The following is a 14944-nucleotide window of genomic DNA, read 5'->3' on the forward strand; positions in this document are numbered from 1 at the left end:
TTTTTAAAAAAAAGAAAAAAAATAAATATGTACATTATTCGTTAATTATGCTTTAGATAAAACCACAAAAATAATGCATTATAGTAGAGGTTATATGTAAAAATAAGAAAAAAATATATATACACATAATTAATTCACTAGGACTGCTTTCATAGATGCAACAGAACAATCATTATCAATAATGTAATTTTTTTTAAAAAACACAAAGATAGAGATATTTTTTTGAAATGGAAAAAATAAATATACAGATCATCAATAATTAAATGAAATTTAGATATTACCCATTAATGATCAATTTTTGGATTGAGTGATAAGTGATTTTTTAATTGAATGTTTATCCAATAAACAATTGAGTGTCTATCAAGTAAATATTCATACCACACTTCTAGAGCCATTGAAAGTCTAGTACTCTACAAAATCTAAAAGTTATAGGATACGGTTCCCTTTTTAATTTCCCTCTCTGTTTCTTCTTTATAAAACCCTAAAAACTGCATCTTTTTCTTTTCAACATAATTACTTCTATCACTTGCCTGTTCTTCCTCGTAAACTTTTACATTTTGCCATAGTTTTTTGGTTTTCCTTTTTTTTTTTTTTCTTGGTTTTCCTTATTTGTTAATTTTATGTATTTTATGTCTTTCTATTTCTGTTTTAATAAATCCTGCATCTTTTTATTAATATTATTTCTTATATATATGATTTTTCTAATAAACTTTACTTTCTTCCTACAGTTTTATTAAGTTTTCATGTTTGTTAATTTTATGTATTTTATTTTTTTTTTTTAAGTTGTTTCATTATTTAACTGGTTCCTGTTTAGTAGTATTAAGGATGACTTTTTTAGTTCGCTTTGTTAGAGAATTTTTCTGGTTCTCTGCGTTTTTTTTTTTTTTTTTTTCCCATCTTTGAAAATATCCTGCTTTTGATAGCTTACTGTAAAAGAAATATAAATTCTAAATATTTGTGTCGTTGTTGTTGATCTAAATATTTATTTTCATTGTTGTTGATCAAAATATCTGCGTTTGATAGCTTATTGATCCATATATTCTAAAAGCTGGTGCTCTACCAATTCTAGTATACTTTTTTTTTTTTTCCTCTGTTTCATCTTTACAAAATCCTGCATCTTTTTATTACTCGTATTATTATTATTTCTTTTACTTGTGTGTTTCTTCTCATAAACTTTTATTTTCTTCCCACTGGTTTTCCATGTGTTGTTAATTTTATGCTTTTTTTATTTTTTTAGTGTTTTATTTGTCTCTGTTTCTTTTTATAGAAACCCTGCATTTTTATATTAGTATTATTTCTTGTATTCTTTTTTTGATAAAGATTATTTCTTGTATTCAGTTTCTTGAGTTTTCTTGTTTGTTAATTATGTATTTTACGTTCTTTTTAAGTTGATTCACTATTTTACTAGTTCCTCCTTCGTGGCACTGAGAATGATTTTTCTAGTTTGAGTTGTTAGAGAGTTTTGTCTGGTTCTGTACAGTTTTTTTTTTTTTTTTTTTTAAATGAGTCAGTAAATATCCTGCATATGATTGCTTCTTGTAATATAGTTTTGTTTTTGTTTTCTAATTGGGATGAGCATATAAAGCCCTGGCTTTTCTAAACCACATGGAACCAAAGGCTAAGTCATACAGAACTGAAGGGAAAAGCCATAAAAAGTTTGAGGCTTCATGTCTGCTAGAAAAGAGCTCTGACATCTCAACCAATGAAAGCAAACTGCGGTGCACAGAGGGGGAAAAAAAAAAAAAAAAAAGGGGGAAAGAAAGAAAGAAAGCAAGCAGAAGATGATGGAAAAAAAAAAAATTCTTAAAATAAGTAGTGGTCTTATTAGAGATTTATACACTGTGTTGTATTTTTCATAGTTTTGCAAAGTATGTGGAAAAAAGTAAAAAACAAGGTTCAAGCAGAGGGCAATGCAGAGGCATATCTACACTGGTCCTAGCAATTGCCTCAATCCATCTCATGTTGTGCAGCTGAGGAATTATGTGTCTTGGACAAAGTTGTTGCCGCATACAGAGGCTAGACAGGAGAGAAAAACGAGAGAGATCATTTGCTAGCATATAATATGCTATAAAGATAAAATAAAAGGTGCTATAATTGTCAAAGACAAAGAAGGAAAATTGAACATACACTCAGATTTAAAACTTTGTTTCCCGGTATTGATTTGTTGCCTCTGTTTCATTAGGTCCTGTGATTTCATAATCATGTAAGAATAGCTGGGTGAAAACGGAAAGAATGAAAAAATGGTAGGAAAGAAAGCTGTTTCTTTACACTTGTGGAGAAGTGGATAAGATTCTGCACGCCAACGTTTGTACCAAAACAGTTTGCGATAGAGTGGAAAGAAAGAAGAGTACTGGACAGGATGGAATACCTTTCCCAAAGAGTAGAACGAAGAGCAGTGGACAGGATGGGTTGAGTTCTTCTCTGGCAGGCTTGAAGCCTTCAACTTTTCAGTGTGGCAGTTGACAATCTCCTCCTGCTGAGCCCTGGCTATAAATAATTGTTTGTTTTGCCCTGATCCATATTTTAAATTGTTTTATTTGACACTATGTTGACATGGCTTATAACTATGAGATACATAAGTTTATGTTTACCTTGCAGTGAAGCCTTCATAGTCTCCCCATTGGCTACTGTTCTCTCGCTCTTTTTTACAAATTTTGATACATATCTAAGAGGCACCAACAGAATGGGAAATCAATTGCAACAGCATAAATTCAGAAAAGAGACAGATCAATAATCTTAAAACTTTAATATTCAACCTATGTATAAACCGGTAAACAATCGAAGAATAGAATTTAGAATTTAGAATTTGTAATAAGAAAAGAATACAAGTTGCTACCTAATGCACTAAACAGCCAAGAAAGATATGAACCAGGGGAATCTCTTTGAAACATCTAAAACCTATATCTTAAAAATAGCATTTGCTAAGATAGGATAACAAATAGTCAAGATATATCAGAGTGATAAGAGATTAGTCAGCTAGAAGGCTGAAATTTATTGTTTTATTTCTTTCTGAGATTGCTCATACACCTTTTCTGATAGGAAACTGAAGCACATTTTTTTTTTCCATCCAATGGGACACCATAAAAATTGAAGCTATGGTGCTTCATTCCCCACTGTTTGACCTTAACAATGATGTTATATTCCCCACCTTTGACCCTTTTTACTCTACTTAACAACGAAATTCTTTACTGTGTGAGCTAAAAATCCAAAGCCATGATGACAGATGGTGTCAGGTTAAAAGAGTTATATCCTTGAAGGTGTTTTCAGCATCGAAGAGAGGTCTAGATAAGGAAGAAAAATAGGAACAAACAAATAGAGGGCTTACATTTTCTTCCCCTTAAGCAGTGTACCATGTAGAGCATTACGAGCAGTCATAGCAGATAGTTTAGAATCAAATTGCACAAAACCAAAACCCTTGCTGTTGCCATTCTCTGAGGCGACCTTGCAAGATAATATCCTCCCAAACTTGGAGAACATAGACTGCAATTGACCACTGGTGAAGGATGGGTGAAGGTTTTTAACAAAAAGATTTGCAATGCCCATTTTTCTTGTCAATGGGTATCTCTGCGACCACATAATTCTCATTGATTGTCCCTTCAGCTCCTTGTGATTTAGAAATGTTAAAGCTGTGGATGCTGATCAAAGCAGAGGAGAAAGTTAGAGTAAATTACCGATAGCTATGCAAAACTATAAAACTCTTACAAAATGAAAGTCTATTCAATTTTTTACTAAAGATTCAACAACAACCATTTGATTTGACAAACAAAGTGGGCAAATTCAATCATCATACAAACTAGAAAATCACCACCAATTTTATACAGAGCACAATTTTGCATATAGAAAGAAGTCGTATCGACAAGAAGAAAGACAAGCCATTCCATGAAGAACAAAAAAGAAAAAAGAAAAAGATACTCATAGAAAAAGAAGAACCGCAAAAACCACAATCACCAAAAGAAAGTAGAAGGAAATAAAAACAACAAACAGAGCAAAGTCCCAAGTTTTAATAACAAACAAGAAGAAGAATCACCTATCAATTCTTGAAGAACCGAAAGGACACAGAATAGATTCAATCATTCAAGGTTGAAGAAATGAAGAATAAAAAACCCATTTCACAGAGAACAATTTTGCATATAGAAGCTGTATGAACAAAAAGAAAGATATGACGTTTCATAAATAACAAAAAATAAAAATAAAAATAGGAAACAGAAACTCATAGAAAAAGAGAAGCACCGCAAAATCCCCAATCACCAAAAATAAAAAAAATTGAATGAAAATTTACTCAATTTTTTTAGAAAGATACGGTCTAGCTCGTCATTTCTAATGGCAAAAAAAGGATATTTAGAATATATTTTATTAATGTTTGATTATTAAGCAAGCGGGGTACAAAAAGGAAAAAAAAGAATAAAGGGAAAAAGCAACAAGACCCATTCGATTTCACAAAGAAATCATCAACCAATACTATACAGAGCACAATTTCGCATAGAGATGTTGTATCAACGAGAATAAGGCATGCCATTCCATAAAAACAAAAAATAAATAACAAACAGTGACAGATACTCATCAAAAAAGAAGAAGCGCCAAAACCCCAATCACCAAAAGAAAACAGAGCAAATTTCCAAGCTTTAATAACAAACAAGAAGAAGAATCACCTATCAATTCTTGAAGAACCAAAAGTAAATTCATTCGTAGTTCAAGAAATGAAGAATCGAAACCCATTTTACAGAGAAGAATTTCGCATATAGAAGCTGTATCAACAAGAAGAAAGACATGACATTTCATAAATAATCAAAAAAAAAGAAAAAAAAAGAAAAAAAGAAACAGAAACTCATAGAAAAAGAGAGAGAAAATTCCTTGCTGTAATAAAAAATAGATACATAAATAAGCAAGAACACGAATCCCCTATCATATTGTTGACGAACCAAAAGGCTACAAGAACAGATTCAACGTTGCAGAAACGAAAAATCAAAACCCATTTATTGAGAGAGAGGAAATTAACAATAAAGAAAATGTATGTAGAAAGAGAAGGCGTTGTGGAAAAGAAAGAGAAAGGAAAGAAAGAGGGAAGCGAAGGCGATCACCATGTAACGAAGTGAAGAAGTTGACGTAGGCGTAGCGAAGGGACTCGCCGGTGAAAGAATCGCGGCAGAGACGCAGTGAGGCAATGGGACCAATTAAACGAAATGCATCCAAGAGGTCTGCTTCGGTGACTTGTGGGTCCAGGTCTCCCAGAGACCATATCCGATTATCCGCCGGCGGTGCTGGCTTTGACTCTGTTACTCTCACCGGAACGCCGAACATGTACTGTATCACCATTTTTATTCTTTCGAACCCACTCAGAGAGCTTTCTCGGAGAAAAACCAAAAAGCAAGTTCCTACAAAGAGTCTCCTCAGAGAGAAAGAGAATGACTCTGATTGTTGTAACGGTATGGGGACTCAGGCTCAGGCTCAGGCTCAGGCTCAGTTGCTGTCTGTCTCTATCTCCGTACTACGGTACTTATTTATATATACCTCGACATATTTTATCTTATTAATTTTACACACACATTTTTGTCATCATCAAACGTGATTTTTTATATAGATGTAAAAACAAAACTATTGTTATATTGATAAATCGGTGTGCAAATAAAATCATATACCTTTTTTTTCTTCAATAATAAAATCATGTACCTAAATCAACTATTTCTTCATTAAAATAATTTGAATGCTTGGCTTCGTGGCCGTACATTTTAAAGATTAAACTTGTAATTTTGTGTTCAACTAACAAAAATAATAATAATAATAATACAATATAATTGTATGCAATTGCAATTTCCAACATTACATAATACAAAACAGAAGATTTTACAAGGAATGTGGGAAATATGATCATTTATATAGCTAATAAAGCTTTCATGATGATAATCAATGCAACATATACATAGGCAGGCTGAGCAGAGTATATACAAGAAAATGGGTAAAAATTTTCCTTCCTAGCTCTTTATTTCCAGTATATGATGCAAAAATATTTCAAATCAAACAACAACAATAATATTTCTAAAGAGCTGAACCACTAATTTTACAAATACTAACTAAAAACTCTAGTACTCTATTGCCATAAAGTAGACTGAACCAGTAACTCAAAGACTGATCACTTATTGAAGAAGCTTTCGGCTTTTGCAAAATTTGATTCTAGCTAGTCTTTCTGACAGTATTATGTTACACTCTACTTCATTGGTTAATTTTGAAGCGTGTGAAATAGCTGTATATATATCATATATATGAACAGATGAAGAGAAAAAACCTTTGCAGATGGGAATTGCTATTTGTCAAAAAGAACTATGTGATCTTCTTCTTGTTAAGTTGAGTGATCCATGACGAGCGCCTTTCAGAGCCGTTGCATATTTCACCAACTCGGATTTCTCAAAGGAATCTAAGTGCTGCTCATGTTGATCTTTGAGTGTTGATCTCTTATACACAGGAAATGATCCCAAATTGCTATCTGTTGGAGTACAATCTATATCCTTACTATGCTCTTCTTTAAAACTCTTTGGTGTGGATAGATCCAAAGAAGCCCTAGATGAACACTGAGTTGTTGCAAATCTACTACTTTGGCCCTCAATATCCGGAAAAAATCCTGTGAACGTACTTGAACTGCACCTAGGTGAATCACAATCTTCTATGGATCCAGACTTTTCAGTTGACAAAACCTGGTTATTATGATGATTGTCTTTCCCACGTAGAAGTTTCCTGAGCTTGCTGAAAATTTTGCTCTTGCTCGAAGTATTTGTTTTGGTAGCCAACGGAAAATCAGCAGAAGTTTCATCCAACTCTCCAGAGTCTGAAAGAAAGGAAGCTTGGGAGGATGACCATTGGTCAGAATCAAAATCCAAGAGGTTGATCCCCTTTTCCCCTATCCCATCACTCTTTGCATATTTAAGGATTAGCTGCTTGGCTTTTGCCTCAGACTCAGGGCTTAAGCTCTTGCTAAGGTCCCTTGCCACAGTTTTACCAGATTCAGGCTGAAAATTCCGTAGTTCATACCTTAAGCAAGCATTTATCCACCGGAGATAAACCAATTCTTCAACATCAGCACATCGATCTGCTTGAAGTTGTTCAATTTTCTTCCCCAATTCTTGATTTTCTTGTCTCAACCGCTCACTCTCTTCCATCACGGCTTCCATCTGCAACAAAGTTGACATGCATAACCAAATGGATAAAAGAATAATGAAAAGAAATGTGAAGGGGGAGGTGAAAAAAATAATGAAAAGAAATGGTTAGGTAGAGTTGAAACAATGATGGTGAAAAGAATAAAAGAGGATTCACTCAGAATAAAGCAATTACCTCTGGATCTTCCAAAACAGAACATGAAAGGATCTGAGTGGAATCCAACCTCTGAGCCAATTCAGAATTTTCTAGTTGCAATCTCATATTAGATTCTCTAATCTGTTTCATCTCATCCTCCAAACCCTTTAACCTTTTCAGCCTCAACTGAACTTCTGAATTACTTGAAGTAGACTTGCATTCCTGATCTTGCAACTTGCCAACTCTCTGCTGAAGATTCAGGATCTGTTGCCTATTGCTTTCAGCTTCAGATTTGAGTTTCTTCTTCAGCAGTTTAATTTTTGCTCTTGCAGCCTCAAGTTCGGAAACCACTTTAGCATGATCAGCCACTTGTGCCTCCAGTCTTCGGTTTTCAGCCTGTAATGATTCAATTTTGAGAGTGAAAAGCTTACCCTCCATGTTATTTATCTTCAACCGGTTTTGGAGCTCCATGACAGCAGTCTCCTGTTCTTTAAGGCCATAATACTCAAGCAACTGAACCTCAAGATTCCTCTCCCTCTCCCGAAGCATTCTAACCATGTTACGAAGGTGTCTGATCTCTTGAGCATGTTCATCCTTCTCTGCACTTACAAGCAGTTTTGGACTATCTAGAGGCGTACCAACATCTTTCCTTGGAGAAACCCCACCACTGGCAATAGCACAGTCAAAGTCCTTCACAATTTCATCAAACTCAGGCAAGAGAAGCCCATCTTTGTTTTCACTATGTTTGCTCCTCGGAGAGATACTGACCACAGAAATATCACTGCTGGCCCTCGGAATACCCGCCTCTTCCTGGAAGAAAAAAGAAAACAAGAAATGTCGACTTCACAGATTTTAAATCTTGCAAAGGTATTGCCATCTGCTTGGCAGCAAGGAAACTATATTACTGGGGCATATTATCCTCAAACTCACATATTTGGACTGCTATAATCCAGAACATGTAGGAGGTTGTTAGGAATTTTACCAAATCAATCTCTTAGTGGGCTCATATTAAAAATTGATATTATGGCAGAAAGAGTGATCGACATATGAACCTGCCCTATACGTTTCCAATCAGTTTAAACAAATCTCCCAAGGAACAGAGATGTGGAAGATGAAAATGTTACTATATTCACCAAGTGGCCAGCAGTGAACTGGCTGTTAAGAAGAAATTAACTTATCATTTTTGTAAAAGGAGCATTAATCGACCATCTTATGCTCGGTTACTGGAAAAATTAGGGGAAGAGGGGTAAAAATAAATTATAGTTTCTGGTTTCAGCAGTTACAAAATAGTTGAGAGAACTCACTTGAGATAAATTATTCAGGGAAATCAGAAAGCAAAAAGAATTTATCTATCATGTGCTTTTCTCCTTGGCTGATTTAGCAACAATTAAATGAAAAACTAAGCAACATTATCGGATGGAAATTGACTCATATTCATCAATCATTACAGTAAAAATTGAAATCAATCAACAGTTTACAGTTTTTTTAAATATCTAAGTGAGATTTGTGATCCAACCAAACTTACAGATACAGCCGAAACAACACTGCAGCAACTGGGTGCTGTCCCTCTGTCGTGAATTTCAACTTTTAGTAGAGGTTTTCTCCCTGAATCAGCTTCATCTAGATATATGCACAATATGATTCGAACATGGATTAAAATCCAATACTCATGTTTAATATATATATATATATATAGATTAAAATCCAATACTCATGTTTAATATATATATATATATATAATTACAAAAAACAAAAACACAGGGTAAGAATTCAAACCTGAAGAGCGCGGCGAGGTCGGAGGGTGCAGGGAGGGCTGGACCCTTCTGCTTCTGAGGCGAGAAAAGAGAAAACCAGCAAAAGACAGGGCTAAAGCCACCCCAACTTTCAGTAGGAGGGGCTTTATGTTGCCTTTATCTCCTGTCATCATCACTTAAAACCCAGTAATTGTAGCCAATCGCGATTGACCCACATAGGGAATAGATTTCATGATTTCTCCTCTTTATGATCCTCCATCTATATGATCAAAAACACACGCGAAAAAAATTCATATAACTAATGTCAGATTAAAGTATATAGGAAATATGAAGCAGAACACCCATAAACTACTTTTGATGAACATGCCCAGAAATAGGAAGATTCTCATGACCTATCATAGATTGAAACCAAAAAGGTACACAAAATCATGTAAAAAGTTATTAAAAAATAATAATAATAAAAAATACCAATTCATGCTGTTTCTAGATTAAACAGCTATTTCATACACGGGATGAACACCAAAATTGAACGTATGTATAAAAATATTAACATAAGAACAAAAAAGTAAAGAAGACCCTTTTCGGTTTTATGCAATTGCGGAGAAAGAAAGAACTTACTTTTCAGCAGGGCGTTTGTCAAAGGCATTAAATGAGCAGTGATCAACGAGACAGTAACGTTTTCTAGATTTTTATATGTGATTTCTGTTTCAATTGAGATTTGTTTGTCTCTGTCATGAGGGTGATGAAATAGTAACTTGGGTATGATCAAAAAGAAAAAAAAGAAACTTACAAATACCAAAAACACTTGTTTTTATTATAATGTTTTTGGCCACAGATTTTTGTCTTTTATGTCATGGCAAACGTGAACTTGATGTGAAAAAAGTAGGAGGCTTTATAGAAGGTAAACGAATAAGACACTGATTCCAAATGGCCAAGTAGAAGGTAGGGAAGGCAAAGCCTGGACAGTGAAATAGGAGAGAACATGAATGGGTGGTTTTAAAAAAATTTAGGTTGGGTTTTTGGGTCTTTTAAAAAATTAATGGATACCCTGTTTAAGCGCTTTGTACTGTCTTATAGTTTTCTCTCCTATTGCTCTCTCTCACTTCCTTCTTCGATGAAGAGCTATGGGATTATATTAGAAATTTTGTCCAAACAGGAATTTGGATTCACCTCTTTGGAAATAACCCAACAAACATTTGTTTTGTTTCACAAAATTAGAAGATAGATTAAACTATTTTATGTTCTTCTGTTTTTTGGATAGAAAATATTAACAATTCTTCAATTGTTTTCGTATCAAAAACTTTAAAGCTTTATCCTTTCAAAAAACAAAAAGAAAAAATTTAAGCTTTTTCATGTTTACATTTATTTATGTATATTTTTCTAATCTTATTTTACTTACTAGTACTATGAATATTTCAATTGCAATGAATAATTTTCTACCAGCAAAGTAAACATTTTGCTTTTTTACCAAAAAAATAAACATTTTCATTTGAATTCTTAGGATGGGAATAACAAATTCACTTGCTCAAAATAAAAGGAAAGAATCTTTTTTCGACAAAAAGGAAGAGACAATGATTGCTTCTCTCTCTCTCTCTCTCTCTTTTTTTTTTTTTTTTTTTTGGGAGACAGTATAATTCAAAGGTTAAACCTTTATTTCTGTATTAACACGTGGGTAGGTCGTAATAGCAAAACAGTAAAGAGAGTAAAGAATGGCAGGTGTTTTGAATGCCATTACCATATGGGAGTTTAGACCTTTTTTTAAAATATATATATATATATATATATATGCCAGTTCAGACTTTAGACTGGAGATCTGATGAAATAAGACATTAGTTAGTAATTAATAATTAATTAATAGTAAGAAGATAAAAGAATATTATTACATGCATGTGAGAAGGAAACTTCCTGAAAATTGTGAGTTTGATTTTTGAAAGTTGTATGATGCTGGATTGCTTGGACTCGCAATACATGCCATGCCACCAAAATAATTAATACAACTCCCTCTATTATATCTGTATATTATACCACTTCTTCAAAGCTTTGTCATGGAAGCTAAGGGACAGTTGTGTGGAACATCAAATATTCGCATGATACGAAACCATTATATATATATATATATATATATATATATATTTGTGTTCCATATCCGCCCACTTAATTGAGTCTACCCTCCAACTATATATATATATATGTGCCATTAATATCATTATTCTTTCCCGGCGTGTTAGACAGATGGAATCAGAATTGGGATTGGATTAAATCCCTAACCCAGATTTAATGACAATATGAATGAGATAAAAGAAATCTGGAACTATAAAATAGTTCGCCTCTTAGTGGATCATATCATCCCCAGTCATGTTGCAGGATTCATATTTGACAAGCCCAATAAGCCTAAGAGCAGTGATTCGATGTTGAAAAGCTGAAACTTATATATATATATATATATATATATATTTTATAAATTTCTTTTTATTATTTTATAATTTGACTCTTTATTATATTTTTTTTTCTTTTATTTCATTTATTTTTTTAATTTACTTTTTTTTTACCTCATTTTTTATTTTGTTTTCTAATTTCATTTATTTTTCTTTCTTTTTTTTTATTTTCATTTGGTTTCAAAAATCTAAAACACACTGCTTTGTGATTATTTTATTTAATTTTTATGCTATAAATGAAAATTTTATGTAAAAAAATTGTAGAAAAATAAAGTAATTAGATATATTTTTCAAAAAATTATTAGACAAAAGATTTATTTATTTATTTATTATATTTAATATTTAATTTAAATTATTTTATTTAATTCAGAAATTATAGTTTATATGATACCACTTATATTCGCTTTAATAATTATTATATATAAATAATAATAATCATGTTCTATTGACATAAAATATAAGATTGTATTATTTTTTTATCTCATTATATTCCAATCCAATACCAGTCTAGGCATATTCTATATACCAAAGAGTGTCTTTAAGTATTTCAAAAAATTATATATATAATTATCTCATATATACTTTTTTAACAATTTTTATTAAAACTATGTGCAACAAAATATATTTTAAATCACATATATCGTTTGTGCTACTAATTTAATTTTTTACTTATATAAATTCCATCCGTATTAGGACTTTATATCTTTTTGCTCACCTAAGCGTATTAGAATTCTATATGAGTACGGGTGTAGATAGTATATATATATAAATATATATGTACCCTGCCTTAACATTTTTTTTTTTTTTTTGTTATTATTCTAGGTTTACTTGGCATAACTTCAACGGAATCATATGTGTTAACATATATTAAGGATCTGTTTAATATAGTTGATAAAAATAGAACTTCAATCTGAATAGCTTTGTATAATATATATATTTTTTTAAAAAAATTATTCTTAAAAAGTTAATAAATTTTAGCTTTAAATAAAAAGTTGTATTCAATGCTTAATGAGTTTCATATAAGATAAAAAAAACTATATTAAATACTCATTAAGTTTTCATATAAACTATAAAAAGAAAAAAAATTTCTAAAAAAATATAAAATTTTATCTTCTCTAAAACAGTTTTAATTTTCTTTTTTTTTATCAACAAATACTTGTTAACTTTTGATTATTTTTTAATAAAAAAAATTTTTGACCTTTAAATATACTTTTGTCAAATATCTTTATTTTTTAACAAAATAATTTTTAGCCTTCAAATATAATTTTTGATTAAAAAAAAAAATTCTACCAGACACTTATCTTTTTACACATGGTTTTATCTATTTATTGCTTTATATATATATATATATATGTATATATATTATTTGTCTTGATATTTTCTATTGAATTGATTTTAGGGTAGATTATATTTATATATGCCTTAATATGCATATTTCCCACTGACTGCTTGAGTGTTATATATATAGATTTATGGGATTTCTTTTTTCTTTTTAATATATTCTGCAAAACTGTGGAAAATACATTACTTATAGATCTTTGACCAAGACCACCACTATATCTATATGATGCTTTTTTAGTTTTTCATATGACAATAATCAATATTGTTTAGTTTTGTATCAAGAATGTTACAACAATATCATGTGCTTAATTTGATCAAAAGTGAATAGAAAAGTCAACAAAATCATAAGAGGAGTAATTACTAAAATGAAAAATCTAGTATATTAGTAATAGCTAATCATAAAATTGCAACGATTTTTCGTATTTCAAAAAGGAGAAATAACTTTGGTTGCAGCATTCACAGAAAGCTGTATACTTTCAGACAGGAAAACTCAACCAAATAATTATATTATCAATAACATATTTTTAAAAAAATAGATAGATACATTATTATTAGTTGTTCTTAATTTTTTAAAAGGAAAAAAATAAATATCTACATTATTAATTAATTAAGATTTAAATAGAAGCAAAAAAATAGACATTGTAATAGAAGTTGTTTGTCCGTGACTCAATAAAATAAAATATATATAAATGTATTATTATCAATCGTTATTATTTTTTTAAAACAACGAAAAAAATATGCACATCATTAATTCATTAGGATTTGAACCCAGCAAAAGAAGAAATAAGCACGATCCAAAAAGCTATTTGTTGCTTCCAAAGTTGTGACACAACAAAACAAACATTATCAATAATTTAATTTTTTTAAAAAAATAAAAAAATAGATAAAGATATTTTTTAAAAGAAAAATAAATATACACATAATCAATTAATTAATTAAAATTTAGATATAAGTCATTAAGGATTAATTTTTGGATAGCTTTATAAATGATTTTTGGATTGAGTATTTATCAAGTAACATTGATACCACACTGATTCAGAGAGTTATTGAAACTCTAGTGCTTTACAAATTCTAAAAGCTATAGGATACAACTCCCTTTTTTTACTCTCTATTTCTTCTTTATAAAATCCTGTATTTAATTATCAAAAAAAAAAAAAACCTGCCTTGTTTTATTATTGTTACTATAATTACTTTTTTTTACTTGTGTATTTCTTCTCGTAAACTTTTATTTTTTTTCCGTAGTTTTTTGGTATTTTATGTTTGTTAATTTTATGTATTTTTGTTTCTAACTGTTTATATTTCTATAAATCATGCATTTTTTTATTAGTATTATTTCTTATACTTATTTGATTCTTCTAGTATACTTTACTTGCTTTTCATACTTTTATTAAGTTTTCATGTTTGTTAATTTTATGTATTTTATGTTTTTTTTTAAATTGATTCATTATTTTACTGGTTCTTCCTTAGTGGTATTGAGGATGATTTTTCCACGTTGCTTTGTTAGAAAATTTGGCTGGTTCTCTGTAGTTTTTTCCCAACTTTGATAATATCCTCGTTGCAAAAGAAATATAAGTTCTAAATATTTGTTTTGTTGTTGTTGATCAAAATATTTTTTTTTTATTGTTGATGATCTAAATATCCTCGTTCTGTTTTGTTTTGTTTTGTTTTTTGTTTTTTTTTTGGTTAATATTCTAAATATCTGCGTTTGATAGCTTTTTGATCCACATATCTTTCAAACTAGTGCTCTACAAATTCTAAAAGCAAAAGGATACGGTTTGTTGTTTTCTTTATTTTTAAAACTAGTGCTCTACAAATTGTAAAAGCAATAGGATACGGTTTGTTATTTTTTTTTTCCCCCGTTGTTTCTTTATAAAATCCGGCATTTTTTTTTTATTATTGTGATTATTATTACTCTTTTACTCTTCCCACGGTTTCTTGTTTTTCATATGTTGTTAAGTTTTTCCTTTTTTTTTTTTTTTTTTTGGGTCTCTGTTTTTGTGTCCATAAAACCATGCATCTTTTTATTAGTATTTTTTTCTTATACTCTTTTTTCAGCTTTCTGTGTTTGTTAATTTTGTGTTTTTTTATTTTTTTTATATATTTTTTTAAAGTTGATTCAACTATTTTACTGGT

The 14944-nt window shown here is 30.6% G+C and overlaps 2 protein-coding genes across 4 annotated transcripts; both read right to left on the bottom strand.

Annotated features, from left to right (window-relative positions):
- Nucleotides 1–1782: 1782 nt before the first annotated feature.
- LOC107404381 (polyadenylate-binding protein 6) lies at nucleotides 1783–5617 on the bottom strand. 2 transcript variants are annotated; one of them, XM_048475497.2, is made up of 7 exons: nucleotides 5079–5313; nucleotides 4650–4745; nucleotides 3326–3635; nucleotides 2592–2665; nucleotides 2369–2511; nucleotides 2128–2185; nucleotides 1783–2016 (listed from the first exon to the last, which is right to left on the bottom strand). In XM_048475497.2, the coding sequence occupies exons 1-7, from the start codon at nucleotides 5311–5313 to the stop codon at nucleotides 1979–1981; spliced, it is 954 nt and encodes a 317-aa protein (XP_048331454.2). In that variant the 3' UTR covers nucleotides 1783–1978. The 2 variants fall into 2 exon arrangements, with proteins under 2 accessions (XP_048331454.2, XP_048331460.2); XM_048475503.2 differs by lacking the exon at nucleotides 4650–4745 and having other exon boundaries at nucleotides 5079–5617.
- Nucleotides 5618–5767: 150 nt separating this feature from the next.
- On the bottom strand, nucleotides 5768–10066 carry LOC107435032 (protein CHUP1, chloroplastic). Of its 2 annotated transcripts, none has more exons than XM_048475483.2 (5): nucleotides 9654–10066; nucleotides 9058–9294; nucleotides 8807–8901; nucleotides 7321–8091; nucleotides 5768–7160 (listed from the first exon to the last, which is right to left on the bottom strand). In XM_048475483.2, the coding sequence occupies exons 2-5, from the start codon at nucleotides 9206–9208 to the stop codon at nucleotides 6306–6308; spliced, it is 1872 nt and encodes a 623-aa protein (XP_048331440.2). In that variant the 5' UTR covers nucleotides 9209–9294; nucleotides 9654–10066; the 3' UTR covers nucleotides 5768–6305. The 2 variants fall into 2 exon arrangements, with proteins under 2 accessions (XP_048331440.2, XP_048331447.2); XM_048475490.2 differs by lacking the exon at nucleotides 9654–10066 and adding an exon at nucleotides 9504–9645.
- Nucleotides 10067–14944: the final 4878 nt, after the last annotated feature.

Source organism: Ziziphus jujuba, chromosome 1, assembly GCF_031755915.1.
Source record: "Ziziphus jujuba cultivar Dongzao chromosome 1, ASM3175591v1".
NCBI lineage: Eukaryota > Viridiplantae > Streptophyta > Magnoliopsida > Rosales > Rhamnaceae > Ziziphus > Ziziphus jujuba.